At 48.5% G+C, this 23,354-nt stretch overlaps 10 protein-coding genes across 10 annotated transcripts; 5 read left to right on the top strand and 5 right to left on the bottom strand.

The window, feature by feature from the left end:
• Window positions 1-493: 493 nt before the first annotated feature.
• On the bottom strand, window positions 494-1,954 carry PEX2_065420 (uncharacterized protein; the record flags this gene model as incomplete). Its single annotated transcript, XM_016743813.1, has 1 exon — window positions 494-1,954. One exon carries the CDS (start codon window positions 1,952-1,954, stop codon window positions 494-496), a length of 1,461 nt encoding a protein of 486 aa, XP_016594705.1.
• A 553-nt stretch (window positions 1,955-2,507) lies between these two features.
• PEX2_065410 (uncharacterized protein) lies at window positions 2,508-4,213 on the bottom strand (the record flags this gene model as incomplete). Its single annotated transcript, XM_016743812.1, has 3 exons — window positions 2,508-2,963; window positions 3,018-3,980; window positions 4,067-4,213. 3 exons carry the CDS (start codon window positions 4,211-4,213, stop codon window positions 2,508-2,510), a joined length of 1,566 nt encoding a protein of 521 aa, XP_016594704.1.
• A 1,714-nt stretch (window positions 4,214-5,927) lies between these two features.
• PEX2_065400 (uncharacterized protein) lies at window positions 5,928-6,883 on the top strand (the record flags this gene model as incomplete). The annotated part of the gene is made up of 2 exons (XM_016743811.1): window positions 5,928-6,179; window positions 6,236-6,883. 2 exons carry the CDS (start codon window positions 5,928-5,930, stop codon window positions 6,881-6,883), a joined length of 900 nt encoding a protein of 299 aa, XP_016594703.1.
• Window positions 6,884-7,406: 523 nt separating this feature from the next.
• On the top strand, window positions 7,407-7,936 carry PEX2_065390 (4a-hydroxytetrahydrobiopterin dehydratase; the record flags this gene model as incomplete). The annotated part of the gene is made up of 3 exons (XM_016743810.1): window positions 7,407-7,559; window positions 7,652-7,714; window positions 7,784-7,936. The coding sequence occupies 3 exons, from the start codon at window positions 7,407-7,409 to the stop codon at window positions 7,934-7,936; spliced, it is 369 nt and encodes a 122-aa protein (XP_016594702.1).
• Window positions 7,937-8,395: 459 nt separating this feature from the next.
• On the top strand, window positions 8,396-10,876 carry PEX2_065380 (peptidase family M20/M25/M40 protein; the record flags this gene model as incomplete). Its single annotated transcript, XM_016743809.1, has 1 exon — window positions 8,396-10,876. One exon carries the CDS (start codon window positions 8,396-8,398, stop codon window positions 10,874-10,876), a length of 2,481 nt encoding a protein of 826 aa, XP_016594701.1.
• Window positions 10,877-11,731: 855 nt separating this feature from the next.
• Window positions 11,732-13,052, bottom strand: PEX2_065370 (Sec62 family protein translocation protein; the record flags this gene model as incomplete). Its single annotated transcript, XM_016743808.1, has 3 exons — window positions 11,732-11,929; window positions 11,995-12,551; window positions 12,620-13,052. 3 exons carry the CDS (start codon window positions 13,050-13,052, stop codon window positions 11,732-11,734), a joined length of 1,188 nt encoding a protein of 395 aa, XP_016594700.1.
• A 229-nt stretch (window positions 13,053-13,281) lies between these two features.
• PEX2_065360 (Lectin C-type domain protein) lies at window positions 13,282-15,123 on the top strand (the record flags this gene model as incomplete). Its single annotated transcript, XM_016743807.1, has 2 exons — window positions 13,282-13,344; window positions 13,399-15,123. 2 exons carry the CDS (start codon window positions 13,282-13,284, stop codon window positions 15,121-15,123), a joined length of 1,788 nt encoding a protein of 595 aa, XP_016594699.1.
• Window positions 15,124-16,407: 1,284 nt separating this feature from the next.
• Window positions 16,408-18,713, bottom strand: PEX2_065350 (uncharacterized protein; the record flags this gene model as incomplete). The annotated part of the gene is made up of 3 exons (XM_016743806.1): window positions 16,408-18,243; window positions 18,294-18,482; window positions 18,540-18,713. The coding sequence occupies 3 exons, from the start codon at window positions 18,711-18,713 to the stop codon at window positions 16,408-16,410; spliced, it is 2,199 nt and encodes a 732-aa protein (XP_016594698.1).
• Window positions 18,714-18,939: 226 nt separating this feature from the next.
• Window positions 18,940-20,677, top strand: PEX2_065340 (NADPH-adrenodoxin reductase; the record flags this gene model as incomplete). Its single annotated transcript, XM_016743805.1, has 3 exons — window positions 18,940-19,236; window positions 19,319-19,750; window positions 19,805-20,677. 3 exons carry the CDS (start codon window positions 18,940-18,942, stop codon window positions 20,675-20,677), a joined length of 1,602 nt encoding a protein of 533 aa, XP_016594697.1.
• A 152-nt stretch (window positions 20,678-20,829) lies between these two features.
• aspf13 (allergenic cerato-platanin Asp F13) lies at window positions 20,830-21,288 on the bottom strand (the record flags this gene model as incomplete). The annotated part of the gene is made up of 1 exon (XM_016743804.1): window positions 20,830-21,288. The coding sequence occupies one exon, from the start codon at window positions 21,286-21,288 to the stop codon at window positions 20,830-20,832; it is 459 nt and encodes a 152-aa protein (XP_016594696.1).
• Between the last annotated feature and the right edge of the window lie 2,066 nt (window positions 21,289-23,354).

Here is a 23,354-nt window from a genome sequence, read left to right as displayed (position 1 = left end):
GGCTTGTTGTACAGTAGGATTCGAAAACAGATTACCCCCCAGACACACACGCTTTTTTTCCCAGCGCCCCACTCTGAATATGCTAAACTTAGTCAGGTCAAGGATACTGTAGTCCAACCGTTTTTCCTTGATGTATCTCCGGTAGATTACCAAAATTACCGTAATTGCAATTCCCCGGCATTAGGCAGATCATACTTTCTGAAACGCATACAGCAAGCGATGGAGATGGGGTATGCGACGGGGGGATTTTGATCCATCCTATATTTTGAGGTCAGTACCACATACAACACGTAACTATCCCACCAAGAAAACTATCTCCACGAAGAACAGTCGGTAGTACTCTCATCATGAGCTAGATAGGTTGAATTTCGCTCTTTAGCTGCATAACAATGTGATGCGCGGTGACAGTTAAGCAATATCTGAGTGAGGAATCGGAATATACATGTTTTAATTTAGTTACTATCTGGTCGATCGCAATCCTTCGTGTTTCGTTTCAATTGAGTGATAAAGAGCTAAATTGTTGACGAATTCCGGGCTTCTTTTGGGACAACTTATAGTGCAGAAAACTTTCCAATGAATCTTCAAAAGCAGCTGCAAACCTCCGAAATGCACATCCTTGCGAAATTGAGTTGGAGAAAGCGTCATAAGTGTCCGCCAAACTCTCACTCCTAGACCACTCATAGGAGAGATTCAGATCGCGAAGTAGGCTATAAAATCTGTTCTCGAGTTGCTTTGATAGTGAATTCGGTTGATTTGATGTTATGAGCAAAAGCTCTAGATGGCTGTAATATCCCCCAGAGCCGCTCAAGTTGTGTTGAAGTTGAACCTTTGGCCAGGCTTTTTGGCACCAGGCTTTGAAAACATGCAAGCATCGCGACGGTAACTCCAAGCGCTCATAACCAGCCGGGCCCAGTGTTTCTAGAATCCAAGCAATATCGCAGCATAACCAAGTAATGCCAGAACTCGCAAGATTATCATAGATTTCTTCGGACCCAGTATCACCAATGCCGCGAAAAAAACATTTTTCGAAACTTGTTTCCAGGGACGCAACAAGACTTTCCCAGCGTGCTCTGAGATATTGTTCACTCCAAACATTTCGATCATCTTTGGCTGTACGATAAGATTTAGCTGAAATTGAAAACGTTATGGCCACAAGCAGACCAGGGGACTTACCATCAGCAGTGTTTCTTGCCGCCTGACGGCATTCACTTCTCAACGACGTCATCCATGGCTCTTCGGTCCATTTATGCCTCAAGAGAGCGAATGCCTTCGTGAACTCTAGAGTGAGTAGTCGCCTTAGAGAGCAAAATATCGGATAGTGATTAATCGCATAGCTCGGATGGAATGCATTGACGCGTATAGAAGACAGTCCTGCCTCAATTGGGTTTGACGCCGATTTTTCATCGTGGAAGCTCCAGCCTACTCCGCGGCTGCAAAGCCGTCGAACAAGTGTGTTCCGGGACTCTGTCCTGAAGCAGCATATAACAATTTCTGGATTTTTGACTCTAACCATATCCGCGAACACGTCGTGCGCATCTGCAATGATAGTTGAGATATCTGCGCTTGTGGCGGCCTCATCGAGGAGAGGTATAGCATCAAACACGCTAGTATCATCAAAGCATACTTTGGCATTGTTCACGGCAGTCACCAAATCGGATACAGCTTCGAGAGTCGCACAGTCGCGCCTGCCTGCCAAGAAGCCATCTGAGTTATCTTGTTTGGAATGGGGCTGTAACAACGCAATCAATACGCCTCCCTTGGATTCAGGTCGCGCCATTTCAAGGGCAAAACTCAGGTCATATAACGGATAGTCACTGTCATCAACTTTGAGGGATGTCCCAAACTCATAAAGAAGGTGAACGTGCTCAGAGTGTGTCCGACTCGTATCTATCGACGGTGCTTCACGAATGATAAACCGCAGCCGGTGATCAATGGGAATACCTAGGCACTGCATCTTCGTGGAAATGTGAGATGATCAAAGATAGTCAACCTGAATCGCTCGTTTGTGGGGCAAGGTTGTGGGCACTTCGAAGACTTCAGGCCCCTCTTTTGATTGCCTGCACATTACGGGACACAAGCGGGGAATTTAGAACCTCCCTGTCTGCCTAATGCCGGGGAACTGTAATTACGGTAACTTCAGCGATGTACCGGAAATACATGAGGGGTGTACAATAAATGACTTTCTTATCCCAATTAGGTCTAGCACGATGGGAGTGGGGTGCTGGGAAGGAAAGCGTCAGTGTCTGAGGGGGGTAATCTGTTTTCGAAATCTACTGTATTACGTGCATACGGATTTCTTCCGAATGAGACGCTTCCATAGGTACGTAATTCTAGTACATCTCAGATTATACCTGGCACTGGGGACCTCTCCCTTTTTAGTCCTCACCTCTTGCCGCTTCTTGATCTCAGAGTAAAATTGAGCTAGTCATTCGAGATGAGACAATTCACACACATGACAACCTAAACTTTACCACTTAACCTAAATCATAGGCGCTTCAAGGTCTTAGCTAGAATGATGCCGTTCCAGGGGGGGAAATAATAGCGCTCGCCAGGATCATGCGAGTAAGTGGCAACAACGACGCGAAATTCACCTTCCCTGCACGGACTGCCTGCAAGACATTTCCCAGTGTCTGAAGAGTCGGTTCACCGCCACTTTCAGGGGACTTGGATGGGATCGAACGTCCCAGTGTTTGTACACGCGCAAGCATCCACTCTTTGGTGCTGCACGCTCGCCACATTCGTTCCGGGGCAGGAAGTGGAAGTCTGAGTATCATGTTGTCGTTCAGTGGCTCAAAGTAGTTCTCGCCTAACCTTTTGGTCTTCGACTCCATGATGTTGATTATATGAACGAAGAACAAATTCCGCCGAAGAGATTCCATGAATTTCCATTGGTTCCAATCGGTTTCATCCTTGTGATGGATTTGCAGGGCCTTTGAATGCACACTCGATAGTCGTCGGGTCATCTTCATGTTGTGAGTAAAAATCAACTATATTTTGAATGGCTGTACCTAGATCACCTTCAACAAGAATGAGCTATAGAGTTCGGCAGATCTTTCAAACTCCTGTCGCCGCTCCTCGCTTCCATTGCTAAACATGGGCTTCTTAACAGCAGCGGGTAAGAAGCTGTCACCGAACAGTCCCATAATCTGATAAATGCATACAGCATGCATAGCAGCCAGGCAGAATTCAAGGGTATCGGTGTAACTGTGGAAATTCCGCACAAGCTTCTCCCGCTCTTGGGAAATCACACGATCGACAAACCCCGAACCTGAGCCGGCTGTGCTTGCATAGGCACCTACGCAAGCTAAGGCGTCTGTCATTGGTGGTGCCATTCCGCCCAAAGAACAGCGGTATAATCTATGGTGGATAAAGGGGGACCAGAAGTCTCGGTCGAGAATGAGACTAGGGTATTCTCGCAGGTGCTCGAGAATCTCCTGACACAGACTGTTGGTATCAGTCCGGATTTCATGTCCCAGACCGACCATGAATTTGTGCCCGAAGATGAGTTGAGAGGGACTGTAAAGCCTGTTGTCCAGGTTGACGGACATTGAACGCTCGTCTTCATTGGCATTGTCGAGCCATATACGTTCGAATGAAGAGGAATTCGATTGGCCACTCGGTGCAGGTGGACAGGATTCAGTTTCTGTAGTTTGTTGGATGAGACCGAGATACCCTGGAATAGATCGGTCGGAAGTTGAAGTAGACCCGGTCGGAACAGGTTGAATTGGTTCAAACTCTGAAATTTGATTCCATATTAGAGAGCTCCCAGTTATCTCAGTTGGATAAGGCCAAAGGCCATTTGCCATTGTATCCTCTGTAAATTGCATACTCTCAAAATCGAAAGCTGGCCATCTGTCAGGTAATTGAGCGTTGAGATCGAAAGATGTCTGATAGCCTTTATCAAGAGTGTCATCCATTGATACAGTGTTCATCTCGGTAGACTGTGAGGGCTCAGAGGTCGTGAAATTGATGTCCTGTGACTGTTCCTGAATAGTTGGAGCCTTTGTGTTGACCAGGCGTAAATTCATCCCCAACTCCCTGCTGGAAGGGTATTTACATGAGATACCCAATTGAGCACACCGAGCACAGCTAGGGCGGGACAAAGAACAGCGGATTTTCTTTTGAGCGCAGGTTTCACAGGACTTCTGTTTGGATCTGCGGCCCTGGTCTCCTTTGGCGATACATCGACGTCGGTGTCGATCTCGTAGATCATCTGGTATGATAGCATGTTAGATATAGATCTGTTTCTACTGATTTAGTAGGACCATTTGAGCGCAAGAACATACGCCGTGAGTAAGTTTTGCTGCAAATATCACAACGGAATTCATTGTCATTTCCAGAGCCCCGAGAAGGAAGATATTCCGACCTCTTGATTGATGCCTCCCTAGGAAATGCCTCGTTAACTTCATCTCTTTTATCTTTGTTGGGAGTCAATCCCGAAGTATGGAGTGTGGTGGCCATGTGGCACTGTCAACGGGGGAGAGTAGAAAAAACGGGGTAACTTCAGGGAAACCCGTAGGCTCATAGAATCCTTTCACGTAAGCAGACGACACGCTTCGTTCAAGAGAATCGGTCGCTTTTATTTTTTTTAATTGACCGTGTTCTTAGGTTACTTTTGCGCTGACGCTAAAGTAGTCTTAGTGTTCGTGTATAAATTCCATTCGTTCCTTTAGCAATTCGAGATCTAGGCAAACGCTTGGATCACGATCTGCGGCTGATAGTCTCCTAATTTACTAAAGCGAGTCTTTGCTTTGCTTCGAGAAATCTTCCCGACTCGTCACTCGATAAGCAGACTTTTCGAGCAGCGCGTGGCTCTCCTTCAAACTCTTGTAAGTATTGGCATCCACCTGAACAAATCGGGTTTCTTTTCTAGTGACCGGCTCAAACTCAGTGAGGGTACGTGTAGGGGAGTAACAGCCTGCCGCCGCCGAAAGCTGAAGATAAAATAAACTGGCAGTATGAAATTAGCTGGCACCCCAATCGATCGAATATACTCCTCGACCTCTGCCTTGTGGTCAAAGTGAGGGACATGCTTGAGCCGACCACCCGATGTCTCTGACGTTGAGCAGAAACGAGAAAATCAGATGCTGCACCCCAGCCTCTTTGACTGCATCGGCAACTTTTCATGGACCATTTTAGCATCGGATCCGACATGTCTCCAGTTCAGAGTGGTCACAAGGAAGACTGAATGGCTGCCTTCGAATACTTGAACAAGTGACTCCTTCTCCTTTGAGTTCATTGTATAAACATCGAATTTGTTTATATGCTATGAGTAATAGGGGATCTTACCATCTTGACATCGACGCCCTGTTTAACGAGAGCTTGGGCAGCCGGCTTGGATGCATCGCGAGTGATACCACGAATCTTACCTCTGAGAGAGGGTCTTATCCTGTTGAATAGTGCGAATGACAGAACCGCCCTGATGTCCTGTCGCACCAAAATCTGTGATAAGTTTATACATTGCTCTAAATTGTTAAGCTTGCAATAGCTTCTACTTGCAAAAAGGTCGGAAGTCGGGGTTTCTTGTTTTGTAAGCAGCCAGCGTAGTATAAGCTTGGTAACCAATCTATAGTCGGGATATATTTCATTGCCGTGATACTATTCCAAGAATAAACGAATTAATTTACTAATTTACTAATTTCAATTCCAAGTAAATGCCATTAGTCAACGATTGCTTCTTTTCGGGGCATATATGTAAATTTGCTCCGCGCGGGATTGAGATGAAGCCCGAAAACTAATAATGACATATACATTTGTAGTTTTATGCCAGAGTTGACATTTGATTTTTTTTTTCTCGACTCTTCTCCCTAATCAGTATTGCTAATTTACAGACCCCTTCGATATATATTTAATGGGCATTCTCGGGAGATCTCATCATTCGCCCTCACATACACACAGCCAACGCAGCAGAGCGTTTCGTCTACACAATGGTTGCAGTATTAATTACTGGTGCGACAGGGAAGCAAGGAGGTGCGCTCATCAGTAGCCTAATTGCTAGAAATTCATCTTTTGAAGTTCTTGCTGTCACACGCAATGCCCAATCCTCATCTGCCCAGAAATTGGCACAGTTGTCATCCAACATCAAACTGGTCGAGGGAAACATGGACGATCCCGCTGCTATCTTCCGAAATGCACGCAAAGTTTCCAAATCTCCCATCTGGGGTGTCTACAGTGTTCAGGTATGCGCTTTCCAACTCCATTGACGAAATCACTTGGCCTAATTAGCCCTACATAGGTAGCAATTGGCAACGGCGCGCTAGAGGAGTCGCAAGGAAAGGCACTCATTGATGAGTCACTTAAGGAGAAAGTCCGATTCTTCGTGTACAGTTCCGTTGATCGAGGAGGAGATGTCTCTTATACGACTCCGACTAAAGTCCCGCACTTCATCAATAAGCACAACATCGAACACCATCTCGTCGAGCGAAGCAAGAATACCGACATGCGGTGGACAATTCTTCGACCGACTGCCTTTTATGAGAACCTCGTTCCGGGATTCTTCGGCAAGGTTTTCGCGACTAGCTTCAAGATGGCGTTGAAGGGGAAGCCTTTACAGATGGTGGCGACGGATGACATTGGATTCTTCGGAGCCGAAGCTTTCCTACATCCAGAGGTATATCAAAACAAGGGTATCTCCTTGGCAGGAGATGAGTTGACATATGACCAAATGGCGTCGATTTTCCAACAAAAGACGGGCAAGTCGATCCCGGCGACTTTCCAATTCCTCTGCTCAATCTTTATGGCATCGATGAAGGATATGGGATATATGTTCAAGTGGTTCCATGATGGGGGCTACAAGGCCGACATTCCTGAGCTAAAGAGAATCAACCCAGGTCTCAAAGACTTTAGGACGTGGTTAGAACGCGACAGCGAATTCAAGTGTTGAGATTCGTCATCAGCATGACACTTCTATGTATTTGTTTGTCTCTATCGGGATCCTTATGAAGATGTATAATACCAATAGAAATAATTCCAGTTGTTCTTTTATGGGTAAACGCAATGCGGCTTGGGGTTCAGGCAAAGAGGCAAAGATTTGGAACGATTGTTAAACTCGGCAGTTCTATGGCAAATATTTCAAGAATAAACAGACATATCCATATGTATATATACGGAGTAAACAGATATATATAAATATAAATATATCTATATAAATATATACAGATAATAAGAACAAGAATAGCATTGTCGTCTCCAAAGAACTCCGATAAGATACTCTTGGCCCGTGCGCCCTCAACCTTTGGACTCTCCAATCCCTCTCTCTCTGCGAAATATGTACAAAGTACCTTAAAAAGATGAATGGTCTTACTTCCATGCGTCTCTGTGCGAGAAACATCTCAAATACACGACCTCTCACCCGACTCTCTAGCCTGCACGCACCCGCATTTCCCCTCACGCGCCCATTCCCGAGAATGGCATCCAGCGCGTTTCAGTTCGCCGAGGGCGAGGATGCGCAGCAACTTGCCCGAGACGCCGACGCTTTATTGCAGCAGGGCTGGGCGCAGGATGGAGATGGGATGGGGATCACGAAAACGTTTCATTTTAAGAGCTATTTCAAGGCTGTGGTGAGTTATTTTTATTTTTTTTCCCCCCTCTAACTGGGGCTGCTTCTACAGAGTGCTTCTGCAGGATAAATTGATAAACTGACAGCCTATAGGCGTTTGTTAATATGATTGCAGCCGAGAGTGCATCCAAGAAACATCATCCCACTATGACAGTGGTAAGTGGAACGTTTTAAAATCGTCGGTGCCTAGGTAAAAAAAGAAATGAAGGCTGACGCCCCCATTAGCGGATCGGCTCGGTCGATGTGCACTGGACAACCCATCGCCCACGCGGATTCACCCAAAAGGATGTTACAATGGCACAACATTGTGATCACGGCGCTGATCTGATGGGTGCTGTTGATCCTGGTCAGGGATTGAAATGTGGTCCGACTATCTAGGTGATCACCTCGAATTTGCACTCTTCTTTATTTTTCCCCCCCCCCGGGTCTGGCCGCACACTATCACCAGTAGATCCCCCCACTGGCGATTGGAACTAGTCTGAATACGAATTTCCCCTTGGAATCCTGCTGGAGTGTCTTTTTTTTTCTATCTTTTTCTTTTTTTGAATGTTTTCTTCTCTCCCGAAAGGGTCGTTCCTCGATTTCGGTCTCAATTTCGATTTATCTTAATTACATATTTATAGATATACTCCCAACGGCTATTTGGTGTCAGACGTGCCATGACGTCGAAACACTCCATGCCCACGTTCCCTTCCGATGATCATTGCCTATATTAAATCTTGTCGCTCCTTTTTTCTCCAATGCGCTCAACGTCCTGAAATCTTGGAATCTTGAAATCTTGAACTGTCTGGAGCTGTGTGGAACTGTGTGGAACTTCCCTGAGCACGCCCATCAACAATGAATGCAGATCAGCCATCAATTGGCGAACGCAGAGGTCGTCGACTTGCGCCCCTACAGACCAATTTCAGTCGACCAGCTGTTCAAAAACGGGTACAACGGCCTCGGCCAACCGAATATCCCAGTACCAATGGATCAGAAGGTCCCATTCCGCTCCAGGGCCCGGTCAAAAGGCAATCCTCCAAGACCAGTCTGCGCAATCTCTTTGGTCACAAGTCTTCGCGCGCAGACCCCAAATTAGAGGAGATTATAGAGGCACAGCCAGAACCTCAAACTGCCATTCTCTTGGACACCACCCTGTCGCCCTCTATCATGAGCCCTCAAACTATAGACTCCAATCCCACCATTACCTCCCCTACAATTACCTCCCCGTCAGAACGATCGCGCACACCATCCAAGTCCTCCCGTTCGAAACCCGACCCCAAACATGCGAACCAGGAACAGTATGGCTGGAAGCCTCCTCCATTGTTCCAGGCCTATCCCCAATCTACCAAGCATGCCTGCCTCCCGGCACCTGCTCTCACTGCAGATTCCATCTTGCGCCTGCACGCCACCACCGCAAGGAGCTCTACCGACGATAACCCTGCCAATCCCTTGGAGCAGGACGAGGCCGCCGATGCCGCTCGTAAAAAGCGAGAACAAAAGCAAAAGAAGCATCTCCGGACGGTATCAGGTACCATCAACAAAGTGGATTGGACTCAGAAAATATATGTCCTAGCAACCACTGGTTACATTCTCCAATATGCAGGCGAAGGGAAGCACGACCGTCTCCCGGAGAGAATGCTGCTGCTAGGGCCCAAATCTGTCGCATTTGCTAGTGATGCTATCCCCGGGAAACATTGGGTACTTCAGGTCTCTCACAACCCCACAGCTGATGATTCCGCCGTGCCGGAGCCCCCCAAGCCTCGATTCTCGCGCTTTGGTTTTCACAAACCTAATGCCCGACGGTTCTCGCGCAACTTTCTTCTGGTGTTCGAAAACCCAGATGATATGATCGGCTGGTTGGTGGCCGTTAGAGCTGAGATCGAAAAACGAGGAGGACGCAAATTTACGCAAGAGAAACACTCAGATGAAGACACAATGCCTCAGCTAAAATCCAAATCAAGCGTTCGACAAATGGTAAAGAAAGATCCCCATCGCATTTCCAGTCTTTTCCTTCAACCCCAGACCCTCCAATCGCCCACTGAGGAAGATGATGGTCAATCTGTCGGTGCTGCAACATGGCAATCTCGCCGCAGTTCATATGTGTCGGTCAATCGTCACTCAATCATTGAATCTCGATCCGGATCGGTATCGACTGGCCGGACCGAGGCCACAAATCCTACCAACGGCTCTGCTTCTATCGGATCTGACATTCGTTCGTCGTCATTCACTTCTTCCAATGTACCCAACTCGCCACCAATAGGCACCGGCGCTTTCAGGCCTGATGAGCCTCTGCCGGAAGAGCTTGACCGCATCTACACACGCAGCCCTCCCGTTTCTAATCATGGAAAACGACAATCCTTATATACGCCCCTACCACCTCAGCCTCCCCCCATTACCGACTTCACAGAGGAGCCACAAGGGGATCACCGACCGCCTGTTCCCGAAGCTCTCATTCGCTGTGCTTCACCTCCAGCCCCCAATTTCAGTGTCCCCTCGTTTAGCAAGAAATTCGTTCCGAGATCCGGGCCGACCCCCATCCCTTATGCCTCTCCTCCTTCATCAATTAACGGCTTTGTACGCTACGCCGAGACCGACCCAAATATGTCCGCCTTTGCATCTCCTCCCCAATCTCCGACATTCAGCGTCGCTAGTTCGCGCCACACAGACTCATCGGAGGCCAGGCGCATACTACGACCGTCAAATTCAGAGGATGCCCTGACCAAAACCGTCCGTTTAACACAGAATACCCAAAATTTCTCCCGGGTGCCCATAACAGCGCCTCCTACAGGTCCTCTACCTGATCCCAGAGCATCTTCCCGTCCGCTCAGTCTAATGGGCCGCCCTAACATGAGTCGGAAACCCATCAATGCAACCGAGGTCCAACCTGCTCCTCCGCCGAAAGACCCAATACCGCGCAAGAGAGTCTCCACTGTGTACCCAGACAACCAAGCTACTCAGAGCATGTTGCGCCGCAAGAGCATGCCCGGTTTAGGTTTAACAATCGGGCCTCCATCTGCACCACCCCCCAACTGCCCACTCCCTAAGCTCCCCTCGCCCGCCCCTCCTATCGCAAACACCACTACGCCCGCTACTTCCACCTGCACGACCGCGCCACAGATGCTATCCCCCTGGTCTCCGACGTCTCCAACGCAACGGTTCTACGGATCCGAGCCAGTGCGGGATCACGTCGAAGATCGCAAGAGCGGTGCCCATGCCGCAAGCAATGACCCAGCAAGTGATGACCCAGCAAGTGATGCCCCAGCAAGTGATGCCCCAGCAAGTGATGCCCCACGAACTGCTCGACATTCGAAGCTGATCAAGAGTTCCCTGGTCTAAATCACCCTCCTCTGCTGTGACTCAACATCACATCTATGACATTTCACATTCCCCTAACTCCAATACTCCAATACCCCCTCGTATCCTCAACGTTGACCTTTACTACGATATTTTTCTCACGACAACACCTTGAGATGCATTCCCTATACCCTCTTTCCTTTCTCGCATCTGTCATTGATATATCTGTCATTTGGGCCTCGGCCTTCCTCGGCATCAAATACCCTTTCTGCATTTATTGCATATCTGAGAGCCTATCATATCCATTCTCTTATTAGGCACATCGGTGATACCAATGCTTGCGTGCATACGTCAGTTCCTTTTTTGTCTATAATACATATGTATGCATTACTTCTCTTCATTTCGATTGTGTTTCTATTGGAATTTGTTCTTGAATATACCCCGTTTTATGCTATTTCCTTCATTTCTGCATTGGAAACAATCTGTCCGTTTCTCGTGTGAACTCGGTATTTCCTGTCTTCTGTTTTCTATTGGAGATCTATCAGCCACGGAGAGTGGGTTTATATTGAGCATAGAGCATAGAACCGAGGCTGTACATTACCAGATTTTCTTGTCTACTGTCTACAGTATTTGAATACAACAGAAGTCTACATCAGTTTAATGCTACATGCAACTCGAAGAGAAGTTGTGCAATGAAGTAAAGACAAAAACCGAGGGAAATAAGGGCATTTCCAATGATATCAATTCTCAGGAGCAAGGCCCAAAACGCCAGAATGAACATGGAATAAGGATCTTGAAAATACAAAGCTCGGATGGTTTGAAATAAGCACCCACATAAGACAACATAAGACCAATTCTGATCTATCGGCTTTGAATGTCGTTCAGAACGTAGCAGCACTACTCCTCTACCTCTTCCACACTTGCAGTCAGACCTCGTCGCGCTGCGACTGCAGACGGGGTAGAAGTGGGCTCGGCGGAGGTTGTGGTTGCCGAGGGGGCGTTTGCTGGGGGAGCAGCCGAGGGAGCAGCTGCGGTAACTGGGGCGGGAGCAGAGGTTGAGGCCTTGGATTTGCTAGACTTTTTGCTCTTTTTTGTCTGTAGGGTTGAATGGTCAGTTTTACTATTTCCAAGAACATGAGAAGAAGAAAATGGATGCATACCTCTTGCCAGCCCCACAGAGGCTTGAAGCTGTCAAAGAACCCAACATCCTCGAACAGATTGGGGAATAGCCAGAGACCCGGGGCGACGGTGAAGACAGTAATGCAGAATAGTATCAAACGGAAGATAGCCATGGCGAAGAAGAGACCCAACAGCCCCATCATGCCAACGCTCAGATACCACACTCCCTGGCGCATAATCATAGGCCACAACGGGAACAGGACAACAGCGAAAATACCCGCGACCACGGCGGCAGCCATGGCCTTTTGCTTCCACTGTGGGCCGTCATACAACCAAACATAATGCATCATGGGGTCGGTCTCCTGGTGCTGTTCGATCTTCACGGTCCATAGGCCCTTGGTGCGGTTCTTGGGTTTGGCATGGTTGTGTCCTTCATGGGGATCAACCTTGCTCACTCGGAGAGCCAAAAGGGAAAGTGGAAGAAGCTTGAAAACGTTCTCGGCGGAGGCGCGATCGGTCACTGGGGGGAGGAGGGAGTTCTTCTTTGATGCGGCTTTGGCATAGGCGGGGGATTCAATGGCTCGAATTGCGCGCTTCACTGCATTGAAGAAAATCATGTTAGATAGTGATTCCTTGTAATATATTTGGATCTTGGTCGCTGCTCACCCTTGAACATGTCCTTGCGCTGTCCATCCATGATACATGTGCGAGGCTTGAGGTTTTGCGACCGCAACCAGTTGGCCACTGCGACTGCCTTTGGGTCCGGGGGGTTATTGGGGTTCACAGGAACCTGTTGTGTGGTTGTGTGTTGGTGCTGCTGGGGTGCGGGCGACGGAGCTTGTTGTCCTTCTGGTGCTGCTTGACCCTGTTGTTCAGCCTGGATCTTCTGTTGCTGCTGGTGGGCTTGCATTGCTCGCATGCGCAACTGCGCAACATATTGTTCAGTGGTCAGACCGAGCTTTGCAGCATCGGCAGTCAGCTGTTCACGCTGCTTTGCGGCGAATTGCTGGGGCGTCATCCCTCTTTTGGCGGCTTCGGCGGCGAACTGTTGTTGCATAGCCGCCATCTGCTCAGGGCTGGGCTGGCCGGGGGTGGCCATTTTGAATTAAAATTGGGAATAAAAAGCAGAAGAGAAAAAGGAAGTCCAAGGCAGAGGAAGTTGTGAAAGAAAAGAAAGAGAAGTGGCCAGATTGACTCAGCTGATTTGTCCGCCCTCCCGACTTCCCCGGCCAAGCTTAATCTTCTTCCCTTTCTACATTCAACGTCAGAAGAGTCGCGCTGAATATCACTGAACATGAGCTTCAGAGCTATTCTCATGTCGATGCTCAATGTCTGTCCAATATGACTCCACGGAAACTCTGTTAAACGCTACCTGGGTGGCTGTTCAACTGGTATGTGTCTCAGTTCGCAATTAATGTCCCCACACTCATATAAATTTAATCCAGAGCGAACGAGATGTGGCTGGTCAAATTCCACTTAATTATGTGACAAACCCTGCTGTGTCACTGTCAGCTGCCTGCTTCGGAAACCACATCTATGATCGAGACGACGCTGCAAAATGTTTCTCCAACCTCCTTGCAATCGGGTACCGACGTTTTGTTGTCGATCTATACTGGTCGGTCAACCGTAGGACTTGGTCTTTCTGTCCAGTGTCTGTTCCAGTCGAATCTGGAGTGGCTGTATCCTCGGGGACATCCACGACCACAGCAACAGCTAGTGCGGACTCTGCGACTGTCACCAGTAGCGCCGATTCACATGGACGCACTCTTTATGAACTAGGCTCATACAAATGCACCGACAACCTTGATCCCTATATCTTGGCAGAAGTGCTTGTGGGTTATTTTCGAGAGACAAATTCACGTTTGACCGTGTACACAACCTATCTCGTTCTCAATCTCCATGTGGCCGCAAGTGACTCCACGCCAGATGAGCCTGCTTCTGCCATATCAGGAGGTCAATTGCCATCGGGAACTGAGCTAGCCGGTTCGATCCTCGGGGTGGCCCTTGAGAACTTTATCTATAGCCCGGCTCAGCTTGCCTCGGACCGAAGCAATTTAAACCAGTCGTGGTATAACGTCGAGGAGGGCTATATGCCCATCACAGAGTACTTCACCGTTCATGAAAATAAAGCGGGTGAACAGAGCACTCCAGATGGTTGGCCATCATCAAAGTACATTCAGCTCGCGAAACGTGATCGAGTGCTCATTGAATACGGCTCTATTGATTCCCAACTGGTGGATTACAACCTGTCTACCGAACAAAATTTGGTCTTTCCTCCCGGGTACCTGACTTCCAATTCGAAGACCTCCGCAGCCACCAACGGCAGTCTTACTTCAGGCTGTCTGTATGAGCCTGGGCTCACACGTGTCTCTCAAACCAATTCATCATGGGCTATATACAGCCCCCTCCCTGTTTCTGATGGTCTTTCCACAGATGAGACGATGGGTTCACTATCAAATGTTCTCTCCGATATTACAGCTTGTGGTCTATCGCCAATGCTCAACACTACCCTCTTCGGCCAGACTGCAGATCAGCAAGTTGAATATTACCGTAACGTCTCTCTCTCTTCTTCCTGGGCTTGGGCTATCGGTCAGCCACACGATGCAAATTATGGCGGCGGCGACGGTGATCCCAAGTATGACCGCTGTGCGATAATGGATCTAACGCTGGACGGCCACTGGCGATCCACGAACTGCACTGAGCAACGGTATGGCGCCTGTCGAATCGGTAATTCGCCTTTCTCCTGGGTCCTGTCAGACACGACCGAATATTTCTCCAACGTGTCGAACACCTGTCCGCCAGGATCGAGCTTTGCCGTACCGCGCACCGGTCTCGAAAATACGTATCTCTACCAGCACATTCTCTCCCTGCCAAAGACAAAAGTCGACTTGAGTTCCACAGATCCCACCCTTCGAGAGGTTTTTGTCGACTTCAACTCAATAGATGTCACTTCATGCTGGGTAGCCGGTGGCTATGGGGCGAGGTGTCCCTATGCCTCTGACCCGCAGCAACTCGAGCGCAGAACTGTACTTGTAGCCGCAATTGCGGGTATCATTGTTCTTATCATCACAGCCTTGACATTCTTTGTCAAGTGCAACGCCAACCGCCGAAATTCCCGGCGCAGAAAGCGTGTCATCGAAGGATGGGAATATGAAGGTGTTCCTTCATGAGACACTCTATGCACTTTAGATTTATATCGGTGATGGCTCGCTCAGCACACCCTGAAGGTGCTGTCTCGGCCTTTTGGGTGTGATATCAAGATTGGATATCTTATGTACTATGTATATTGCCTTGTGTTTCACCTCGCATCTATAATTCCGAAGCTCCTGCCCTCTCCGCGATCGGACTTGTCTGAGCGCACTCCCCGCAACACCCTTGAGCTCAAGTCCAGTGGCAGGCTATCGGGCTCTACTCTGCGGCTGGTGAAGGATTTCTTCCAAAGTACTCATTTTCGTTGATTATACTGGCCATGGAAACATGAACACAATCGCCGACTTCCTGAAATAGGATGTTCTTCGGCGACAATTGTCAGTAACAAAGAATTTGGATGAATTGATAGGTTTCTGTTTTTGATCTCTGCCACTTAGGCACAGCACAGCCTGTTACTAGGCGCCACGCACCATTCAAATACTCGCTGCGTGTGCAACACTTGAGAACGCTGGTTCTTGGGCAATTTCCATCTCGTTCGTTTGTCGATTTCCCCGAATTTCGCTCTTGGTGGTCATGGAATGTCATCGAACTCCGTTTATGCTATATCCAAAGAACTACCAGAAAGATTGGGGTTTTGTATTCTATTGGGCTCTTTTTTTACTCGTCCCTCTTTGTCGTATCTGATCCAAGAAGGATTCTCCGAGCTATTGCTTCAAAATCATACCCTAGAGACGCAGTCAAATAATCCAAAAAATGGATACCTTGTTATCTTTCCATTAGAGACCAATCCCACCCTTCGAGCTATGCTTGATGTGACCAAGTAGTCAGTCATTCCGTAGATGGTGTCGACTTCATCTGAGACCATAGACATTTCTCTACGGATTTTTGATGACAATCACAACCTTGGAGCCCCAGCTAGCGGCTCTAGTGTCAATGCTGCTAGCATCGACGACACAACTAATAACGATCAATGGGCTGATCTACACCCTAGCCGCAGAGGCCGTGTTTAAACCACCGAAGACCACCTGGTTCACTGCTATTGTTTACTTCAAAAGTTCTCAGAACAGTCTACGGCAAGGTGTATCGCTATCATGCTCGGTTCAAATGTTCATTGAGGGCCAGAACTACATACAACAAAGACGAATCCATAATACACCAAAACAATTCCAATCAATACATATTTCCACGAAAATCAAACCAATGGAAACAGGATATAAGAGTCCCAAACAAAAACAAGCCGTTACATGCCATTCATGAAGACAAACCGTAAACTCCTAGAGGAAAAAAGACGATGGATATCACATTCAAAGCCCGGCGAACCGAGCCCATCCTGCAGCCCGAGTTGATGAAGAGCTCGGAGTCTGTTTGTGGCTTTCGTTCTGGTTGTGGGCAGGTTCCTCATCGAGAACGTTTTCACTGCGCCCTTCTTCGGCGACCTTTCCACTCACATCGCGGCGGCGTCCGACGCCCAGGCCGGCGATATAACTTCCATAGGAGGATAAAGATGCACCAACTCCGGCTGCAATACCAGGCCGAGCGGTGTCTGTACCGGTGTTGCTCACAACACGACCCTTGCGGTCGCTTTCGGTAGCGCGAGGCGACGCAGGCAGCCGGGTTGAGAGGTACCCGTTTTCTTCGTCATTGTCGTTCTTCTTGAGAGCCTCATAAGCAGACATCTTGCTGCTGCGTTTTTTCGTAAGCTTAGTGGGTTTACGGACAATCTGTTCGCTTGGCTCGCGAGACCTAGCCAATCCAGGCTTCCCATCCACATCCAGGTCGCCATAGAATCGGGTCTTGGGAGAAGTGGGCTTGGGGCTTTCGTGTGGAACAGACACCGGCTGTGCCTGTGCATTGTATGATAGATTGGGGCTATCGCCCAGGACAATGCGGCGCACGGGATCGGTATTCTCGGGCTTTTCGGTCAGAATAGGTTGCGGGGTTGGTGGGTTAAGCATGAGCGGGTTAAATGGGATGTAGCCATCACGTTCGTCATCAAAGTCGTCTCTGTGATCTTCTGGGTCTGGGAATATGTCCATACGCTGATCACCCACATCTTGCTCACGGCGGCCATCATCAAGGCCATAGAATTCATGCATGGCGAGCGACGCATATTCACCCCGTACATCTTCTGGGATAGCACTTCCAATACTTGGCTCCGGCTTGGAGCCATAAGCAAACCAGTCTCGAATGCCACTACCGGCAGACGGGGTGGTCTTGCTAGTTTTTCGGCTGTAAACAGAGGAAGACTGGCGGAGAGCAGCTGCGGCCTCGTCCTGCGTCTCGCCCATTGGCGATGGAGACCGTTCAGAGTATGCCACCCAATTATCAGACAATGGGCTGACTGTTTCCGATCGATCAGCAGTACGTGATGACAGCTGACGCATTTGAGCAGTAGCATTGATGATTTCGGGAGCGTGGGAGGCGACTTTTCGATATTCTGGGGCAGATGTCTGTGATGTGAAGTCATAGGGCTGGCTCGGGGTTTGTTGGAATAGTGTCTCTGGGCTGGAGGGATCCATGTAAGGCTCCGTTGGGGATTCCAAGTGAGATAGGCGGTGCTGATAAAAGGAGGAATGTGACTGCCGCTGCTCGTCAAGCATGCCCATTGATCCACGGCTGGAATCACCACCGGAAGACTGCTCTCGTGTGTGCATGAATGGCACACTGCGAGGGGGTCCCATGAGCGGATCCTCGAGTGTGGAATCGAGGGTGGATTGGCTGAGATGTTTCTCCTCCATTTGAGTCTCCTGGTGGCTCTTACGGGGACGTGTGGTCAAATTGTCTTCAAGTGGGTTCATGTCAGGCGGCAGGCGGGAGATCTTCCGGAATGTGACAGCCAAGAAAACCGAGATGGTAAGGGAGATGAGGTGCAACGCGCCATTCGCGATAGCCAAGATGAAGGTGGCCTCGGACAGTTTGACGGTCAGGTCGCTGTTATTGAAGAGAGTACTCCAATGGTATGCATTGGAGTTCCATTCACCATGCGCCATAAACGCAGTAAACACGTAGAATGGGATGAGTCCGAAGTCGAGAAGCGCAGCGAATAGCCCATAGCTGGATTGAGAACCTGCGGGGCGGTTAAGAGCGGATCGAGAATTATGGTAGATAGCATATATAGTGTGGAGAATTGCAACTATGGGCTACAATAGAGGTCAGCAAGAGAATGTTTTCTTCGATGAACTGTACTCACGCCGGCGCGAATGATCCAGATAACGGTCACTGCAGCTCCCTTAATAACGATAGAACAAAACAGGGAACCAAGGGCCCCCAAAAAAGCGAGCACTCGAAGTGCAAGCTGAGTTGAGCGTGCATACTTGACCCGATCCTTTGTTTTGTGGCTCATCGGTGTAAATGAGCTGGCTGTGTTGAAGGAACCCCACTACATCCACCATTAGCAGAATCCACCATTAATTTCCAGAAGATTGCATGCACATACCGTGTCAGGATGCCGGTTCAAATTCACTAGCGGTCCCTTTGGCTTGGGCTTGTCTGCCGGACGAGTCCAGCTCGCCTCTGTCGCGGCTCTGGGATTGAAGCCGCGGTCGGTCGGACCTTTAAAGCCGTAGGCGGACGGACTCTCATAAAGGAATGGAGGTGACGATCTCCCCATAGTAGCGACTAAAAGCCACTCGTGGCACCCACGCGAAGCAAAAGAGAGGAATGTTGACGAAGAACCTTGGGGATGTGGAATGCGACTGTCAGCTTCCTGGGATGTGCCCAGTTCTGAGTATGTTCTACATCTGCAAACATGCGATAGTCACCAGGGCAACCGATAGCGTCACGTGCCGTGTCTCATTATCTCCGATCACCTCCGCGGTTTCTCGAATCCATGCACCATGCGCTTAAAACAGACTGTTGTATGTGCTCAATGCACTGTACAGCTTAATCGCCGGCCTGTTCTACATTATCTGGGCTTCGTGTCTCAATTTACATCCAAACGCTCCAACAGTCATGTCGCCCAAATCGATCGACCCATCCGTGTGGCCATCGTGGGCTCCGGCCCAGCGGGGTTCTATGCTGCCTATCGTCTTTTGGCTAAACAGAAAGATGCGATAGTTGATATGTATGAGAAGCTACCTGTCCCATTTGGCTTGGCTAGGTACGGTGTTGCCCCGGACCATCCCGAAGTCAAGGTGAGTCACGGTAAACTGCGATTCAGTGATGAGTCGTCGAACATTGTATATAGAAATAAGCTCATGGTTATATGAACATTAGAATTGCGAAGATAAATTTACAGAGGTGGCCGAGTCCACGCGTTTCAATTTTGTCGGTAATATCGACCTCGGACATGATCTACCACTCGCTGCCCTCAAACCACACTACGATGCCATCATATTCGCCTACGGTGCCACAAAAGATAAGGAACTGGGGATTCCTGGAGAAGAAGCTCTGCATAGCGTACACTCAGCCCGTGCCTTTGTGGGGTGGTACAATGGTCTTCCAGAGCACAGAGATCTCGATCCGGACCTAAGCGGAGAGAACGCCGTTATTGTCGGACAAGGCAACGTTGCGCTGGACGTTGCCCGGATTCTTCTTTCGGATGTCGATACCCTCCAGAAGACAGACATAGCAGATTATGCTATAGAAAAACTCGCTACCAGTCGCATTAAGCGAGTGCGAGTTGTTGGGCGCCGCGGGCCCTTACAGGTGAGTTACTATGAATCCACGCTCGATACTTAGGTTGCTAATTATTGAACTTAGGCTTCCTTCACTATCAAAGAGCTCCGTGAAATGCTACAGCTTCCAGGTGTATCATTTGATCCTATTCCAGAAGATATCTTTCCGCCGGAAGAAGTAGTATCGGCACTACCCCGAGCGCAGAAGCGTCTAATGCAACTCTTGGCTAAAGGATCGGCCAATGACCCTCTGACAGCCCCAAAGTCTTGGTCTCTAGATTTCTTACTCGCGCCTGATTCTCTTTGCTGGTCGCCTGATTCCCCATACCATCTATCCCATGTAAAGTTCTCTCGCAACGAACTCGACCCATCCGACCCCCACAGTCCCAGCTCCAAGGTGTCTCCAAAGCACTTATCGAGTGGAAAGCGTGCACAGGTCAACCTACCAGCTAGCGTCTTCTTCCGCAGCGTGGGCTACAAATCCCTCCCTCTTCCAGGACTAGAAGATCTTGGTATTGACTTCGATACGCAACGCGGTATCATCCCTAATGACGGATTTGGCCGCGTGACAAGCTTGTCGAGCAAGGGCGAGCTTGAAAGTTTACCTGGTGGGTCTATTATCTCCTACCTACCCGGCCTGTACTGTGCTGGCTGGGTAAAACGAGGCCCAACGGGTGTAATTGCTTCGACAATGACCGATGCATTCACTACTGCAGACACTATTGTGCAAGATCTAGCAAAACGTGCCGATTCGATGTCCCTGCTTCATGCACCCGGTCACAGTAGCGGTCTAGGCTGGGACGGAGTGAAAATCGAGGCACAGCGCCGTGGTCTACGCCCCACGTCATGGAAAGATTGGCAGCGAATCGATGCAGCAGAGCGAGAAAGCGGCCAACAAAAGGGTAAGCCTCGGGATAAGATTGGGCGTGTAGAAGAAATGTTGAAGGTGCTTGATTGAACCTTTATGCATATTATGGACTATCTGTGTACATAGTTTGACGGATCTAATTACATACTCGGTCCAACACTCTCATCCCTGCCGCATTATCCAGCGCTTTCATATACCATTCTCTCCCTTCGTTATTACATTCGATAGATCTTGTCTAACCCTCATAGCCCGCATGCGCTGGCTTCCACTTCAACATAAGTGGCGTCAACACGACCGAGCTGCTCCGCCTGACCATTGGTCAACGTGTTCATGGCTTGCAGGCCAATATTGAAGCCACCCGGGGCGGTATCAACAGCAATGACGTTTATTGTCTTGTCAATCTTGCCATTCGAGTAGTGCAACGCGTAGCATTTGCCGCAGTTAGGGCTGTTCCAGCCCGCGATGGTGATCGCACCGCCAATGTTCGGGAAGATTGGCAGCGATGCGAAGTCGGTATAGCCTTGAGTGACCAGGCCGTTGACGCCGTCGGAGCAGGCGACGGTGTTCAGGGAGGATGTTCCAACATCATATTTGGGGTCGAAGGAGACGGATACTGTTTCCGCTGCCGCCGGGGCCGGAGCGGCAGCAACAAGGCTGAGGGTTGCCAGGAAGGCAGAGGTGAAAGCGATAGTAGACTTCATGTTTGTGGGGACTTTGATGATACTTCGAGGAGGAGTAGAATAGTTTGGTTGCTTGTTGTATATCCTTTGCTCCCTTCCTTCATCGACGAGGTTTATATATCTCCATCCCTCAGGCCTCCCACCTAAGATTGTTCTATTTCCTCTTTTCTGGCAGGCTGCATTCGGCGCAGGTCTTAGATGAAGGTTTTAGACTCACAGGTGATACAGCCCAAATAGGATGCCTTCATCTTGGGTCCATGATCAGCCGATACCCCCGTAATGAATAACCCCTAGAAACCGGAGCAATAAGGCCGAAGACAATTGTGGGGTTCACGAGGAAGCATGTAAGTAGACTGAGACATTGCATATCTTGGCTGCTATTTTTATGCGATCCGCAAAAGCACTGCATAGTCGATCCACATACAGCTCACACAAGACTACGGTATAGGGCGACTGCATTCGAGGTTACATCACTCAAGACGGACAGAATGCCACAGCCACATTTTATTACCATCTAAGTTTGAATCAAAATTTGATATTGGATCTATAAGCTGACCTCATTACCCGAGAGAAAAAAAAGAAGAAAAGCAATTGATACAGGTGTAAAAGATACTGAGATACGGTTGAAAAATAAAGAAAGAAAAAGAAAAAAAAGAAACGTCCCCGGGAAGGCTTGAACTTCCAACCTCCCGATTAACAGTCGGACGCGCTAACCAATTGCGCCACGGAGACGTGCTTATTGAAAAGACCTCCAGATTTATGCTTGTTAATCCAAAAGACCCTAGAGAATATCAATTAGTCTCCACTTGGGAGACCATATAGAAAATGTGAGACTAAGTTTGAAGCAGGCTTTAACATCACTTAAAGACATGCTTCGTACATATATCCTTTTTCTGCAAATTCCGCCACAGCACGTCTCCGTGGCGCAATTGGTTAGCGCGTCCGACTGTTAATCGGGAGGTTGGAAGTTCAAGCCTTCCCGGGGACGTTTCTTTTTTTTCCTTGGCTAGTCATTATTCCTGTTTACTGGCTTTAGTTACTTGGTTACTTAGATCATTTTTACCTCTCATTTTTTTTGGGGTTTCTGATCCCTGTCAGTTTGACTTCATGCAGGGGTCCCTGTTCAATAGATTTCATGTTTTTGATTAAACCTGAATTCCAATATTGGTTATATCGTGTTGACTAGGCCCCGAGCGTCTCTGGGGCTATTGCTTCTGAATTCTCATTTTTTTTAATCTTTGACGGCGTATGCAAAAATTATGCGCGGCCAAGAAAAAAATATTAAACGTCTCAACTATCACTACCACTACCTGCAGATCGTATGTTCACTTTTCGTGATGATGCGCCGAGTAAGACATACTTCGGTATCGCCGATGGATGTGATGGTTTACATCCCTTGACACCGAGCGCAACCACTGACCACAACTGCCATAATACTAACTTCCTGGCAGTAGACTGTTATCACGGCTAGCGGCGTTTCCAATTTCCAAGTCCCGTGGTAAGAAGGGATTCCGTAGCAAAAGATCTCGCTTAGGCTCCGAGTTCCAAGGTAAGGAGAACAACCTGGATGTCAAGGTGACTAGTCTAATCAATGCCTCAACTAATAACATTGTGCATATCAAGAAGCCACGGTTGGAATTTCAATGTTCGGATGAGCCTGACTCTGCGTATGAGTCCAATGAGCACGCAGAACCTTGAGCATCCACAATACGGAGATGGTTTATTCATTGTAGGTGAGTGATACTTATTAATTCCTTTCTGTCGGGCTTTTATCGTGTCACGATTTATTCTTATTTTCTATACACTATATATCCTTACTGTCTCTAGTTCTTCCGTGGGTGTAAGTAATGCTTGCTTGCACCACTCGAATCATTTCTCTGATCATCCATACCCTGTATTGTATTGAGGTGGAGTTTGATATCTGAATAATGTAGACAGCTACCACTCCTTGGCCATAATATGTTGTACAACATACATGTCAGCTCCAATATTTGAAATTTGTAGGACCAGTCTGAGCCAGCAGCAGTCTTCCAGCGCTGTTAGTTCTGCCCAAGTCCCTAGTCCTTCATCTCGGCAAGCGGCCAAGA

This window comes from Penicillium expansum, assembly GCF_000769745.1.
Source record: "Penicillium expansum strain MD-8 chromosome Unknown contig211, whole genome shotgun sequence".
NCBI classification, from domain to species: Eukaryota; Fungi; Ascomycota; class Eurotiomycetes; order Eurotiales; family Aspergillaceae; genus Penicillium; species Penicillium expansum.
The sequence above is the reverse complement of the archived record's forward strand: the minus strand, read 5'-3'. Positions and strand labels throughout refer to the sequence as shown.